At 38.1% G+C, this 16,362-nt stretch overlaps 1 protein-coding gene across 1 annotated transcript; it reads left to right on the forward strand.

The window, feature by feature from the left end:
- The first annotated feature begins 1,014 nt into the window (after nt 1-1,014).
- On the forward strand, nt 1,015-16,005 carry LOC143292983 (chitobiosyldiphosphodolichol beta-mannosyltransferase-like). The gene is made up of 13 exons (XM_076603723.1): nt 1,015-1,291; nt 1,717-1,797; nt 2,235-2,338; nt 2,933-3,081; nt 3,797-3,886; nt 4,089-4,199; nt 5,290-5,396; nt 6,662-6,700; nt 8,028-8,081; nt 8,714-8,824; nt 9,916-10,030; nt 12,624-12,699; nt 14,431-16,005. Exons 1-13 carry the CDS (start codon nt 1,093-1,095, stop codon nt 14,575-14,577), a joined length of 1,383 nt encoding a protein of 460 aa, XP_076459838.1. The 5' UTR covers nt 1,015-1,092; the 3' UTR covers nt 14,578-16,005.
- Nucleotides 16,006-16,362: the final 357 nt, after the last annotated feature.

A 16,362-nucleotide genomic window follows, 5' to 3' on the forward strand; every position in this document is an offset into this window, starting at 1 on the left:
AAACATGACAATAGCAGGATGACGGCCACAGAGGAAGAGCGAAGACATTTTAAACTGCAGGAGAAACAAAAGGGGGGATGATACAAATGGGGAACAAAATAAAATGAAATGAAATAAAAGGCCAAATGTAATCATCAGTCTGATACAATGCAATAGGAATAGCGAAAGCAGTACTCCATAGAGAAATGCACAGATCACAACTTGGATTTACAATACGGCTCTATATCTGACTGGGAAATGAGGGGTTAGTTGGAGCATAGCAATAACAGTGATATGGTGTAACAAAATAAAATACACAATGATTTGTTATTTTAGCACACATTTGCCAGTAATACTGGAATTGGTTTCTCGGATATATACAGGAGAGAAAAAGACATAAAAAAAATATGATAATGCAATTACAAATGGATATGTAGAGGATGCAATGTTAAGATTAACACGTCATTGTTCTAATTCCTATTCAACAAGCACAGTTAAGGCATAGTGGTAAAAAATCCAGACTGAAACTGGCTCCTAACGAAACACAATAAAACCTTCTTTAATGAATTTAGCAAAATTTTGCACGTGACTTTTTCTTACTGCCAATAGACATTAATGTTGCATATTTGTGGAAGTTGGGACGTGTTCTGTAATACTTAGGTAAATACTAATTGCGGAGATTTTGAATTGCAGGACATTCCATGACAAAGTGGTACTCGTCTCCCACTCGATTCGTGTCACAAAGATGACACAATCTTGCTTCTTGTGGTATGTTCATGTGTCTCCCTTTCTCAATTGGTAGTTTGTGATTACTTGTTCTGAGTTTCAACATTGGGATGCTATAGCACAATGACAAAATGTTTAGATAATCTTCAAAAGCTATTTGGCTTTTAAATAAACTGTAGTTATTGGCTTTTGTAGAGTTACGACAAGTTTCTACCCATTTTTGTGTGTAACTATCTTTGATGGATGGGTTCCACAATCCAAGGGATATAATGCTGAACGAACGAGTGGTATATCGAAGGGAAGTCACTCCTCAACACTCGCACACACAAGCTAACACTGGCTTTCATGATGCGAGATTGATGCAGACGTGCTTGCCAACAGCTGAAAATGTTGTACAGCGTACAGATTGCTCTGTTGACACCTTTTATGTTCGTGGTACTCTACATTCTCGTCAACTATTTTGTGAAAGGAGAGAAGAGTGTGTGCATCGTAGTTTTGGGTGATATCGGCAGGAGTCCACGCATGCAGTACCATGCACTCAGTTTATCCCGCAGCGGTTTCTATGTGAATATTGTGGGCTACGGAGGTAAGTGTTGTTCGTTATGACACATTGTTGTTTTTAAGTGCGTTTATTTTTTCTTTGTAAAACCATTCTATTTTTCATTAGTATAAATCGTTGGCATTGAAACTATTGTGTGTGTCAGCGTGCACGCCCCAGTGTGTGTGTGTGTGTGTGTGTGTGTGTGATGAGAAAAGAGATGGAGAGGGAAGGAGGGAGGGGAACTAATTTTATCATATCATATGATTACATCAACTGTTTGTATTTTGTTTGCTGTTGATTTGTGTTTATTTTTTGTTGTTGTTGCTTTACTCATCAGTAATATACATGTATCTTATTCTTATAGATGAATAAATCTCTCTCTCTCTCTCTCTCTCTCTCTCTCTCTCTCTGTGTGTGTGTGTGTGTGTGTGTGAATATATATGTATATAATGCTTATTTTTGTATTTCAGGTTCAATACCTCACAAGCAGATACGGGAAAATGAAAGCATTGAAATCAATGCAATAAGTGAAGCACCTCAGTTTTTCAAATGTAAGTCCTTTAGTCTTATTCAAAAATTGTTCCATTTTAACATGTGCACCTCAGTTTTACTATTGTAATCGTTCAGTTCTAACTGAAAATTATTTTAACTTGTAAGGTATGGAAATAAACTAAGTCACTGTAAAACTTACTTATGCATTACATTTTAAATATTGCAGTTTTGAAACACACACACACACACACACACAGTGACACACACACACACACATACACACACATGTATACAATGCATGTATACACTGCTTTTATGTGTCTGATGTCTGTCTTGGTGCCTCATTACCCCACCCACCCATTTAGGAGTCTGGATTTAAATATTCTTTTTTTTTTTTAAACTAAATTTAGATATGCCACATGGTTTAGTTTGTTATTTTTCTTCCCATGCTGTCCTTAACTATTGTTACAAAACATGAAATTGTCTCTTTGTCCAGATTTTCCAGGACCGTTGGGCTACATCTTCAGAGCTCTCTGGTTGTTCTTGACCGTTTTCTTCACATTGATGCTGTTGCCGAAAAGCCGCTTTTATTTTCTTCAGGTTTGTAATGAATTCTAAAAACTGTTACTGCATGTCTGTGACCAAACTGCAAAACCTGCACTGAAGAAGAATGATATTCTGAGTCTGATGACACTGTGCAAACAGTCTAAAATGAAAGAAAATGATTTTGATCAGTTGCGCCAATCAACAACAACAACAATAAAAAATGTACAAGGAATTATGGCTGGTGCTTGTATACATTCATGGCAATGGACACACATATTACATATGATTAATAAAGATATATAATTTCACATACACACATGAACTTACCAGCACATTTACAACGTTTACACACATACAAAACACACACACACACATACACACACACTCACATCCATGCATGCATACACAGATGCTCAAATGCATGCACACATACAGCGATGCTAACACCAGCTCAGGATCATAAGTTGTCTCCTGTTCATTTTGTTGCAAAATTCAGCATTGGAAAAAAAAATCTGTTATCACAGCAGGACGTGCTTTTGAAAGTGGCAGATAAGTCTCTCTCGCATACATAACATAAATGTATATATGTCCTGGATGAGTATTTCTCTGGATGTGTGGTGCAGTGCTCATGGCCTTTCTTGGCTGCAGAATCCCCCCACCATCCCCACCTTCCCCGTGGTGTGGCTGGTGTGTCTGCTTCGCGGCAGTCAGATGATCATCGACTGGCACAACTATGGCTTCACCATCCTTGCCCTCAAACTGGGCGCCCACAATCCCCTGGTCTCCATCTCTCACAGGTCTGTGTGTTTGATCTGTCATCTGATGTATTATGCCATCTTTCTGTCTTGGCACAGAATCTGCCATCTGAAATAACCTGCTGTCTTTCTGCTTGTGTATAAAATCTGCTCTCTGATGTATTGTGCCGTCTTTGTGCATGCATAGAACCTGCCATCTGATATAATCTACTGTCTTTCTTTCTATGTGTATAATCTGCCATCTGAAATGATCTGTCTTTCTGTCTATGCTTTTAGTTGGCTGTCTGAGTAATCTGCTGTCTTTCTGTCTGTACATGCAATCTGCTGTCTGATATAATGTCTTTCTGTTTGTGTATTTAAACATTTGTCTTTTGTATATGTTGTTCTGTCTTTCTGTCTGTCTGGTTACGCTGCTGGTCAGGCATCTGCTTGGCAGATGTGGTGTAGCGTATATGGATTTGTCCGAATGCAGTGACGCCTCCTTGAGCTACTGATACTACTGATACTGTCTGTACATGCAATCTGCTGTCTGATATAATGTATTTTGGTTTGTGTATTTAATCAGCTGTCTACAGTATATGTTCTTCTGTCTTTCTGTCCGTACATGCAATCTGCTGTCTGATGTAATGTCTTTCTATTTGTGTATTTAATCAGCTGTCTGTATATTCTTCTGCCTTTCTGTGTCATTTTCTTCTTCCTTTTTTTTTTTTTTTTTTTTTGAGATTGATATTCTTTCTGTCTTTTCTTCTGTATTAAGGGTGGAAAAGGTGTTCGGCAGACAAGCGGTGGCCAACATATGTGTCACCAACGCCATGAAAGAGGATCTGGCTCACAACTGGAATATCAGGTTAGTATCAGATTGCATCTAACAGAAAGTTGCACATTGTTCTCCATGTAAGTTATTTCATTCATGCATGAAATTGTTTTTATAACATTATTTATACTCAGGAACTGAAATTAAGTTAATTGAATACCAAAGGTGTTAGGTCACACAGCTTTTAAGTTCTGCATGATGCATTTAAAAACAAATTCTGATGTTTATTTTCCAGGGCTACCACTGTATATGACCGCCCCCCTGATATATTCAAAACAACGCCTCTGTCCGAACAGCATCAGCTCTTCTGTAGGTTGGCTCAACAATACCCTGTGTTCAGTGCCAGGTCAGTATGAGTGTGCATGTGCAGTCTGTGTGTGACTGTGTGTGTGTGTGTGTGTGTGTGTGTGTGTGTGTATGAGTTTTTGTGTACGTGTGTGTACATGTTTGTGTGTGTTTGATTGTTTGGGTGGTGTTGGTTGATGGGTAGGTGTGTATTGGTATGTATGTGTGTGCACATGTGTGGTATGTTTATGTGTGTGTGTGTGTGTGTGTGCGTGCATGCATGCATGTAGTTTAGTGTGAGGGCACTCATGCTTTGGTATAGTACATGTACACTCGCGATGAACAATGTTGAACTATGTTTTGTAATTTGTAAAGTATCCATTTTTCAGTGTGTAGTTATGATGATAACATTTAGAATATATCTTCTAATCAGATTGTATAAGTTGACGAACACATGAAACTGAGTACAAGAATGCATCATATTGCTTGATTTCAAGTCTTCAAATTTTCATGCTGGGAGTACTTCCATTTTTGTACAGATTTCACATTTGGCATTTTGGCAAAAAGAAATAAATAAATGATTAATGAATAAAAGATTATTCCTTCAGCAGCTCATGGATTCTTGTCACTAACATTTCATTTTTATAAAAATATTAAATTTTTTTTTTTTCAGTAGCTCCCAGCCTTGAGTTAATTTTACATCACTTGACATATAAGGAGTGATGGCCTAGAGTTAACGCGTCTGCCTAGGAAGCAAGAGAATCTGAGCGTGCTGGTTCGAATTACGGCTCAGCCGCTGATATTTTCTTCCCCTCCACTAGACCTTGAGTGGTGGTCTGGATGTTAGTCATTCGGATGAGACAATGAACAGAGGTCCTGTGTGCAGCATGCTCTTAACGCACGTAAAAGAACCCACGGCAACAAAAGGGTTGTTCATGGCAAAATTCTGTAGAAAAATCCACTTTGATAGGGAAAACAAATAAAATTGCACGCAGGAAAAAATACAAAAAAAAATGGGTGGCGCTGTAGTGTAGCGAAACGCTCTACCTGGGGAGAGCAGCCTGGATTTCACGCAGAGAAATCCGTTGTGATAAAAAGAAATACAAATTCAAATACAAATATAGACATATAGAAGTGAATGGTTGTTTCAGCTCTGGTGCGGATGACAGCACACTGTTCACACACCGGGACGGGAAAGGGGACGTCACAAAGCTGAAAGACCGGCCTGTTCTGCTCGTCAGCAGTACAAGCTGGACAGGTGAATTCCTGCCATTTCAGTTTCAGTTTCATAGAGGCTACACACCATATTTCATTATCTGCAGTAAACAAAAAAAAAAACAACAACAACAAAATTTAAAGCAGGTGTCTGACCTATGCATCGACCCAAGCTACTGTTCAGGCCTTGAGAACTTATAAAATTCTTAAATTAGATAGATAGGCAGACAGACAGATGTGTCTGAGTTTGAGTGTGTGTGTGTTTTCGTGTGTGTGTGTGTGGGATCTGTAATTCAAACAAAATAAAGTAAATTAAATACAGTACTCAAAAGAAAATACTACAATAGATACAGCCATTGTTCAACCATTGTTATATTTTACTGTTTGAATCGCAAGATGTACTGTATCAAAAGGAGAATCAGTAAAGAAATATTTATTTTGTGGTTGAGTATGTTATGTCTATGATATCGCAAAAGAATCACTTCCCTTTCCTTTGTGTGTAGTCTTTAATCTGCTGTAAAGATTCTTGTAGGTAAAATGTGTATTGTTTCACCACTCTTGTCTCAAGATTTAAAATTTCAAGGTATAATTTCCTTTCAAAGTTTCATCCTTTTTGAGAAATGGAGGATTGCAGATGATGGAACAAAAGAACATAAATCAAAATTTTTAAAATACAACAGCTTATGTCAACAAAAATTGTGTGCCAAATACTATGCTACTAATACATGTTCCATTGATAATATGACAGCTGTGCATTGGCTTATAAGCCAGTGAATATTATAATACAGTGCAAGACAGTAATTGTTGATTTTGTTCTTTGTTCTTTTTTTTCAGTTGATTCATACTCTGGTTCACAGGTTCATTGGATCCTCAGTTTCTTGATTTATTGAATCAGTCAGTAGATTGTTCAGAAGACAAAAAAGTATACATGTATGAATATTTGATAAATAATGTACTTTGTTTTTGTTTTTTTAGCTTTTTTTAGCTTTCTTTTTTTTTTTTTTTTACACAGGTTCTAACCCATTTCAGTTTTCATATTTCTCAACATCACAGAGATTCAACACACACAGAACAAAACATTTATAGTCGTATAAATGAACATCCCAGAAAATAGCAAATTATAGTTATACAAAAGTTGTTGGGTTTTTTTTTTTTAAGTAAAGAAAGAAAACCACTGCCCATCTATAAGGTGTTTTGTGTTGTTTGTAAACAAAAAATCTTGAAAAAAAAGTTTAAGTCACATCATGGCATGTAGTACTGCATGTTTTTCTTGCCATAGCTGTCATTTTTGTGCACTATGTGTTTCAGAGGATGAGGATTTTGGGCTGCTGCTGGATGCCTTGGAAAGTGAGTGACTGTCGTTACAGACCATTCTTCGTATACGGTCTCTCAGAGTTTTTTTTTTTTTTTTTTTTTTTTTTTTTTGTTAACTAGTTTTACTCAGTTTAAGGACATAGTAAGCAACCACATTCAACTTCCTGTCTTTGTGGCTGCCTTCACCGCTACACTCCATCTCGCTTTCTACGATCGGCTTCGGATCCACTGTGTTTGCGCATACCCAGATTCAAGCACTCCACTGTTAGACGCCGTTCTTTCTTTGTCTCTGGACCTTGCATTTGGAAGGAACTTCCTCTTTCACTTCGTCAGGTCTCTGCACTCAGCTCTTTCGAGTCTGGCCCTAAAACCCACTTCTTCACAAGATTGCCTCCCTCTCCTGCCTCTTCCTTGTCTTCAGTTTCTTCTTCAGTTTTAGAGTTATGCATGCATGTGAATGACTGGTGTGAAAGCGCTTTGATTTGTCTCTGCACAAGATTCAGCGCTATATAAATACTATCATTATTATTATTATCATTATTATGATATTTTAGAAGTACATATAGGGGTTAAAAAAGGGGGGTTGAAGGGGGATGTGAATACATATATATATGAGTGAAAAAAGAAGGGAAATGTCTCTCAGAGTTCAACACTGATTATGAATCTGTCCTGCCCTGATGCTGTTTGATTATTTTATTTCCTTATCCTGATATATTTACTTGTCTGTATTTTGTTCTGTCCTGCTGCTATTTGATAGGAATTTTTTTTTAATTTCCTTCTTCTGACATTTTTGCTTGTCTGTATTTTTGTTCTGCCCTGCTGCTATGTGATTGGAATCATTATTTTATTTATTTCTTCTGATATTTTTTGCTTGTCTGTATTTTGTTGTTGTCATGATACATGATGAACACTGTGGGGCAGTGGCCCAATGGTAGAATGTCTGATTTGTAAGCAAGGGTCTGGGGTTTAGTTTCACACACCTCTTCTACTGAACCTCTGTGGTTGCCTGGGTGCTAGTCTTTCATGTCAAGCTTGCTGCATAGTATACATAAATATTCCTTGTGACCCCGGTACACTTGGTAATAAGACATATTCTATTCTAAAAGAAACCAAGTCAACTTGGGAGTCTTTCTTGGCAAAAATCTGCAAATACAAAAAACTTGTAGATAGGCAGTTTTTTGTTGTTGTTTGTTTTTGTTTTCTTGCACTCTTTGCTGCTTACTTGAAGTAAAAGTATTAGAGTACAGTTTGCGTTTCAAGAGCTTTGAAATGAGAAATGCACCTTTTTTTTTTCTTTTCTTTTTATGTACATTTATTATTTGTTGATTCGCTTCTGAAGTATCATTTTTTGTGTCTACAGACTATGAAACAAATGCTGCCGATTCATCTTCGAAGATACTGTGTGTGATCACCGGCAAGTACCTTTCTTTTTATTCTTTCGGTTTGTTTGTAGTTGTCATCAGTGTTGCTCAAGGTTGTGTTGTTGTTGTTGTTTTTTGGGGGGGATACTGGTATCAGTGGAGCAGTATAATGCACCTAACCTGAACACCAGTGTCCGTCAGTTTGAGTCCTGTATATGGACTTAGATTGTTACTCTCCCATCCACTAGGCCTTGAGTAGTGGTTTGGGTGTTAATTACTTAGATGAGATGATAGATGGAGATCAGACAAGTATTCATCCTCTCTAGACATATTTTCCACCTTGTCATGACTTTTTGGTTTTAAGGAATATGTTGCAGATAAAACTGCTGTTTGACAAAAAGATAGTTCCATCAGATAGATTTATAAGATTACGCATGTCACTTGTAGTTTGTATGCATGTGTGTGTGTGTGTGTGTGTGTGTGTGTATTTATAAATGTGTGTTTGTGTATGCATGCGAATGTGTGTGTGTATTTGAGTATGTATATTTCTTCATATATATGTGTATTTGTGATTGTGTGTGCATGTATGTTCATATGTGTGTGCTTATATGTTTGAATGTGTTTGTATGTATGAACATTGTGTGTGTGTGTGTGTGTGTGTGTGTGTGTGTGTGTGTGTGTACAGGTAAAGGTCCACAGAAGGAGATGTACCAGGAGAAGATCAACAGACTACAGTGGCAGAAAGTGCAGTTCTGTCTGCCATGGCTGACAGCTGAGGACTACCCACTTCTGCTGGGTAAACTGTTTTTCTTACTTAGCTGTTCTACAGGATATATATCTACAGTTTTGCAGCCCTCATATGGCTATGTGATGTTGGCTGGGCTATAAGCAACATAAGACAAAGATTCCCTTGCTTACATTGAGGTTTAATGTCAACATCTACCTCAGGTAATCTGGCTGATGGGGTGAACCATATTAGGAAAGTAGGGGGAGGGGACCTGTCTAACACAACACCAACACCACCAGAAGGACATCACATTGTAATTTAGAGGGACAGCAACAATTCCAGGGAAGGAAGGAATTCTGTTTAATGTCCTGTCACTTAAAGCAGTGATTGTGAACATCTAGTTAAAGTATTGATTTTCACATGAATGTTATCATTAAAGAAATCAACATATAAAGAACAAGTTGGGAGAGGAGGGCTGGAGAGTTGTAAGTTGAGTCATGCCAGTGATGTGACAATGCTAGTTTTTACATTGGATATATTTGATTAAAACTCTAACCATTTGGACTGTGAGCTTGGCGCTCTTGTTACACACTATTGTACTTAGAAATACATTTGTCTCATACTCACATTTGTCTCATACTCACAAAGAAGAAAAACAGATTTCACACAGTTCAAAGCCTCTCTTTAAATCTTATTCCCCATCTTTTTGTCATGTTCCATCTCTGCTGCTTGTTCTTTTTTTGATAGGCTTTTTACAATATAATATTTGGGGTGCATACAGGATTGCTTGTTGTGATTTGCTTTGATTCGATATATTATCATATGAAAACCGTCTTCCTCTAACTTGTGCATGTGTTTGCATGTGTGTCTATGGTAGATATACGACATGGTGTGTGTGTGGCAGGTGGGGTTATATGAGAGTCATACAATCAGTTATTTTCAAGTATTGCAGTAAACATGGTTCATTCTTCTGCTTCTTTCTCTTTTTTTTTTCATCATCTTTTTGTTCTTGATGATCTGCTTCTTCTCCTTCTTTTTTTTTCTTCTTCTGCTGCCACCACTATCTTTGCTTCCTTCGTTTTTTTCTTGTCCTTCATCTTTTTCTTCTTGCTGTTATTATTTCAATAAAATATTGAGTGAAAATGCATGTGTCCCTTCAGGATCAGCTGACGTGGGGGTGTGTCTTCACAAGTCGTCCAGTGGCCTTGACCTTCCCATGAAAGTGGTGGACATGTTTGGCTGTGGTCTGCCTGTCTGCGCTGTGCGCTATGATTGGTCAGTGGCCACCTGTAATGTGTTGCACCATTTTGATTTACTCATTGAGCCCTGCACCCAAGTGTCAAATCCACGTTCCTACATATGTGCATGAACCGCATAGGAAGGGAACTAACTTCTACAGAATATCTGAATGTGTTCACATACGAACTGTAAGAAAAGCAGTATATCTTCTACGTTTTATCTGCACCAGTATTGCATAGAATCTTGCTGAGGTTGTGAACTCTTCAGGGTTGAATTGGTTAAGGCATGGGATATGGAGCACACCACAGTAGTAGTTCTTGACCCCTTGACATTTTGAGGTCAGCTGTATTCCATATGCAGAGGGGGGAAAAAAAAGCTGTCAGTACTATTATGCACCAAAAATTTATGCTTAAAATTACATAGACTGATGCATGGTAAGTTCTACTTTGACATGGAAGTATAATGGCTCTCTTTGTGATTTGTTGAGTATTTATTGAAATTATTGTATGTTTATAATATTTTGTTTATATTTTTTTTGCAAACACACCCACAAGCACTCAACAAACAAACACACACACACACACACACACACACACACACACACACACAAGGAGCAATGAGCCTCAGCCTCTCCTTCATCAGAATTAGGAGAATTAATTGTTCAAGTTTTATTCATCACTATCCACATCTTTCGTAACTTCATCAAACATTAAAAAAGATTGCGCATTAGAGACGCCATGGTGTCACCGTTTGAAGAAGACTGGTTTCAGTTCTCAGGAAAAAAAGTTTTTGATGACTCAGTTGAGTTGGTAAAGGGAAGCTAATCATTTTTATGAACCTTTTTTGAGTCCATCAACATCATTCGGTAGTCCTCTCCCTTCTGAAATATGCTCAAACGTTTTTTGAATTATCTGTATTAATTTAGCATAAGTAGGCATCATACAAGGCTTGGAGAGATCCTTTTATTTAATGAACATGAAAGTCATAGGGTTAACTCTTTCATCCCTGCAGCACGGTTTTCCGGTTTACAGATTTTTACCCTTCATTCCTGTAGGCCGGAAAACTGTGCAGCAGAGAATTCCCCCTTTCCTTCCTGAAAGTTCGGATTGTGACCAGTTTTCTGATGATGAGTTTCACAACGCTCTAACAGATAATGATTTCGATCTGTTTCAAACGAATGACAAGGAGAGAGTGCAATTAGCTGTTGCTACAGAAGCACAGATAGCGGGTGATGAAAAGTTAAAAAAAGTAAGAAGTGTTAAAATTGTTGTGTATACTTGTGCAGTAACTGGCATGACTGCTTCAAGGTATATCACACACGTGTCACCTTTGTGTGGCACATTACGTGATGATTGTGACATGGACATGCATATTTAGAGACAGTATCGTTTCTGAATAGTTTTTGTTCAAGAATTGTGTAGATAATGATCTGATTCTGGCTCAGTGACTGCTAGTGTAGTGAAAGGCATATATTCTCTTTGAGACAAAGTTCAAATCATTCATGTGATAAGGACAATAGTAGTGACAATTGTGACAGTTTTTCGTGGATATGACTAGCAGTGTGGCACTGAGATACATGCGAAGCACTACTCAGTGAGTACCTGCATGATGTGCATACTCTGCAAGCAAAACACTGTCCTGCATTTAGTATGTAGTTGTATGCATTGTGTTTGACCCCAAAGTCACCTGTTTTACACCTGAGTGTCACCAGAGATGTCACCCTATAGTGTCAACAGGGTCTCAGACAACTTCTCACATCAGTTTTGAACACAACAGTATATGACAATCTGAGTGTACTGTAATGAGCCGCGTTACCGTAAGCCTCCAAAATAAGTACCCTGCTTCATACTTTCTTTCTCTTCTCTAAATCCAGGAATGAAGGGAATATGCGAATGGTAGGGATCTCAGAACAAGGGGGAGTAATGGTTCATAGAAAAATAGGAACGAAAGAGTTAATTTCTTACTTTTTTTGGAGGAAAGTGTGGAGAACATGATAGTTATGAATTAAGTACATGTTTACTCCAAATGGCTGGTAAATGTTAAGCTTTGATGGCTTTTATACACCCCTGTCACAGTTAATCTTTAAATAGAAAAAGAAATATTTCTAAAAAGAGTGAGAGAAAGATGACTGCGGGCCATCACGTAAATTGAATAAAAAAAAAATTATAAACAGTAGGACAAATGGTCTTTTGGATGGAAAAAAAAAAAAATGTAACCAACATTTCATGTTCAACAAACTTCCTCACAGATAGAAAATGAGGGCCCTGTATCCAACTTTTTACTCATTATTTTTTCTTTTCCATTAAAATCTCACCGAACAAAATTACACTGGACGAGGAGGAAAGAAAGCCTCCTCTCGATTGTAGATCATTGGATGATAGGTAAATTTTCTGATTCGTGTTTCTGGAAACTATAGAATGTTACATTATGCGTTTGTTGTTTTCATTCATACTGAAAAACTGAGATATTATGAAATTTGGAGCAATTCTTTTTTTTTTTTTTTTGTTCACTGAAGAACTGAGATGACATACATAATTATATTCTAATTTGGAACCTTTTTTTTTCATCTTTTTTATACTGATTTTTGTTGTTTGTGCTTTTAAATGAGGTATCTGCTGTTGTGTTGCAGCATAGAAGAACTTGTGAAACCAGGAATCAATGGACTTCTGTTTGATGACAGTCAGCAGCTGGCACAGCAGCTTCAGGTTAGAACAGTACTTTTTTGTTATCTAAACCTTTCACCACTGCCAGGATGACAGCATGTTCTATCAATACTACTTTGGAGGTTTTGATATTCATTGGCTAATGGATTGACAGTTTAATTTACATATCCTTCAAAGTTTACAGTATGTTTAGAATATATCATTGTCAGGATCAGTAGCTGTGTACATCTCGGAACTGTTTAACTCTTTCAGCCCTGTACCCAAGCCAGTGCCCTGGCATTGAAATTTTGTTTCATTAAAATTGTGTACACGTTTTGTTTTTTTTTACATAAGCGCGAACTGCAAATAAAGGGAACTAAATACTACAGTATTTTAGGCTGTGTCACCACGTGTCAATTTTGGGGAAAAACTGGTCGATTTCAGTATATTTTCTCTTGGTTTTTTTTCTGCATCAGTATGGCAGGGAAACCTGCTGTGGTTGTAAACTCCCTAGGGTTGAATGGATTAACTCACTCGTTTGAAGGGCCTGGATCAAGGCCCTACTGTTCACGACCGTTTCAGATGAAGGAGCCAAATCGGGGCTTTAGATGGTTTTGAATTTTTGGAGTGGCACCTAATTTGCATCTTAAAGTTATATACTAAGAATATCCCTTACTGACCTTTCCACTCTTCACTACGACCAATAAATGCAGAGTGTGTTGCTGTGCTTGCGAGTACGAGAGTTATTTATCTTGTGACTGGTTCACATGAACAGTGCTTGTGAACAATGGCATCTGACCCAGTTTCTTCTCAGTCACAAGGTAGACAAAAAAATTAGATGAAGGGGCCCTGTCGTGGTTATGTAACATTCTGAATTTAATCTGTTTCAAACTCTGTGTGCTTTCCTTGATTTGTTTACAAGTCATCAGTGTGTGCAAATCTCAAACCAAAAATATGGATACTTTATCATCTCACTGTGTGATAGCATAAGAAGGGAAAATTTTATTTTTTATCCTCAACTAACTCGTTACGTTACTGATCACTTTGGAAGTTTTCAGTTCATGACTTATAACATTTGTTGTTTTGGGGTGGGTTTTTTTCTTTTCTTACCCATAAAAATGTTTCGTCTGTGGTTAAAGTCAGGGGAACTAACTGGCAGTACGAAGTGAGTTCGTTTTCCAAGTAGTGAAACATGACCTTTAGGCCAGACCATGAACAAAATTTGCAAGAATGCATGAAAATGCTCAGACTGCACTCGGACTTTGTTCAGAATAATGTGTGGAGGAAGGGGTGCTTTGTGGGGTCAAGTATTTTTTGTTCCAGTATTCTTGGGAGAGAATGCATTGCTTTTATCATCCATTAGATCACTCTTCTGTGAACTGTGGATCCGCACCTGTTACTTCAGTGTTTGTTGTGTGCTTTGTTTGACCGATGTGTGTGCATGTGCGTGTGTGTTGTGTGCTTTGAGAGGTTTGAAAGTGCAATATAAATGTATTCTTCTTCCTCTTCTTCTTGTTGCTGTCGTTGTTGATTTTATTATTACTATTATAAGCATTATTAGCACTATCAGTCAATTAGTAAGGAAAACAGACTTGTTCATTTGTATTTGTTTGCTCGAGTTAGCTTTTTGTTTGTTTTTGACATATTTTTGTTTCTTTGGTGTGTGTAAAAGATTGCGTGTATTGTTTCAATGCCCCCAGGGGGTATGTGAAATAAACTTGCCTTGCCTTGCCTTGCCTTGCCCTGCCCTGCCTTACCTTGTCTTGCCTGTAACTATGAACTTTATTGTTGCAGGAGTTGGTAGGGGAGTTCCCAGACAAGACCAGCAAGCTGAAGACATTCCGGGAGAACCTGAAAAAATTCCAGGCTGTGCGCTGGCAAGAGCAGTGGACGGAGAAAGTGTTGCCATTGTTCTGTGGTGTTGAAAGCTGTTCTCAGTAGAATGGGCTTTGGGCCGCTCCTCGGCTTTCTTGCATACTTACTTTCAAGGAGACATTACAGTGTACTCTGAGCTACAGCTGCTGTCAAGTTTCAGTTTCTCAAGGAAGCATCACTGCATTAGGACAAATCCATCTGCGCTACACCACATCTGCTAGGCAGATGCCTGACAGCAGCATAATCCAACACGCAGGTCAGGCCTAGAGTGCATGCATGTCTATTTGTGTACCTATCAGTGTGGAATTCTTCTGAAGAATTATGCCAGAGGACAACACTTTTGTTGCCATGGGTTCTTTTTCAGTGTGCAAGTGTGTGCTGCACACAGGACCTCGGTTTATCATCTCGTACTCAGTTTGGTTTTTTAGTCAAACTTGGATGAAAGGGAGAGGGTGTGAATCGAACCCACACCTTCATGGACGCTGTATTGGCATATGAGCATCTTATCCATTCTGCCACCTACCTGCTGCTGTCAGGCTCATGTGTGTGTGTGTGTGTGTCTGTTGCTGTGCCATGTATCTGTGAAGCTTATGATGGTGGTTTTCTACACATTCAGTGCCTCCATACTGCTGTGATCAATTTTGACATAAATATCGTGGGTTGGAGTTCTTCTGTTTTGGCGATTTCTTTGTCCTTTTTATGACTCTTTCGTCACCGTAGGAGACTTCAGTTGACATCAAGGGGTCATGTTAAAGCACCATTTTTCACATTTTAACAAAGCTTGACAGCTGGAGTCAACTTTCCCATGCAGCAGAACAATGACAAATGTTACCTCAGAAAGTGAACAAGTCCACTGTGGTGTTTTGACATGAACTGAAATGTCTGACAGAGTCTAATTTATTTAGTGGTGGGGAGTGTTTTTCACACAGAGAAACTTGGCAGTGAAAGAGTCAAGCATGCATTTCAGTTAGCCATCTTTTTCAGCACAACAACCTTTAAGTTTCATGTGTATCCAAAATATGTTGGGTTTTTTTTTTGTCAATGAAACAGAAGCATGAAAAGTCAACTTTGATATCAGAAATAACTGAAGGAATGAATGTGGGGAATATTTGTTATATTGATTAATGATTGCTTTTCAGGAACCAAGGAATAGAATTGAATTGGAATTTGAGAAAGAGAAAATGTTGAAGGTGTTACTTTTATTTGTGTATGAGGTGTGCAAAAAGTATCCAGCTTTTGTTCATAAAAACTACTCATATCCAGATACAACAAACTTACACTAATTTCCTTCAAAGCAGTCCCCTTGAGCTGCCACACACTTCTCCCAACGGTTCTGCCACTGTCGGAAGCAGCGCTGGAACGCCTCTTTTGGGATGGCGTGCAGCTGGTCCATCGCATTTTGCATAATGTCTTCTCTGGACTGAAATCTGGTCCCTTCCAGGGGCATTTTCAGCTGTGGGAACCACTGAGCTGAATGGGAAGGAGTGGCAGCCGCAATAACAAACAGGCCGCCGTGCGCGGCAACCAGTTCTCCATCTTACTAGAGGCTGGCAGCATACATTTCACTGCTGGACAGTATTACAATATAGACATTTTCAGCAAACAATTATTGTTTAGCAATAAATTGCGACAACAGGTGTGGGAAAGAGTATTTTTTGTTTAAAAAAAAACAACCACCCAAAAACAATCTTTTATTTTCGACATCTCTCTCTCTCTTTGTCTTGACCATAATGATAATGACTAATAATAATATTAATGTTGATAATGTTAACAATTGATAATAACAATAATTATAATTAAAGCAACACATGGTTGTCTTAGACTGGATCAGTATCAGTAGCTCAAGCAAAT

Source organism: Babylonia areolata, chromosome 1, assembly GCF_041734735.1.
Source record: "Babylonia areolata isolate BAREFJ2019XMU chromosome 1, ASM4173473v1, whole genome shotgun sequence".
NCBI lineage: Eukaryota > Metazoa > Mollusca > Gastropoda > Neogastropoda > Buccinidae > Babylonia > Babylonia areolata.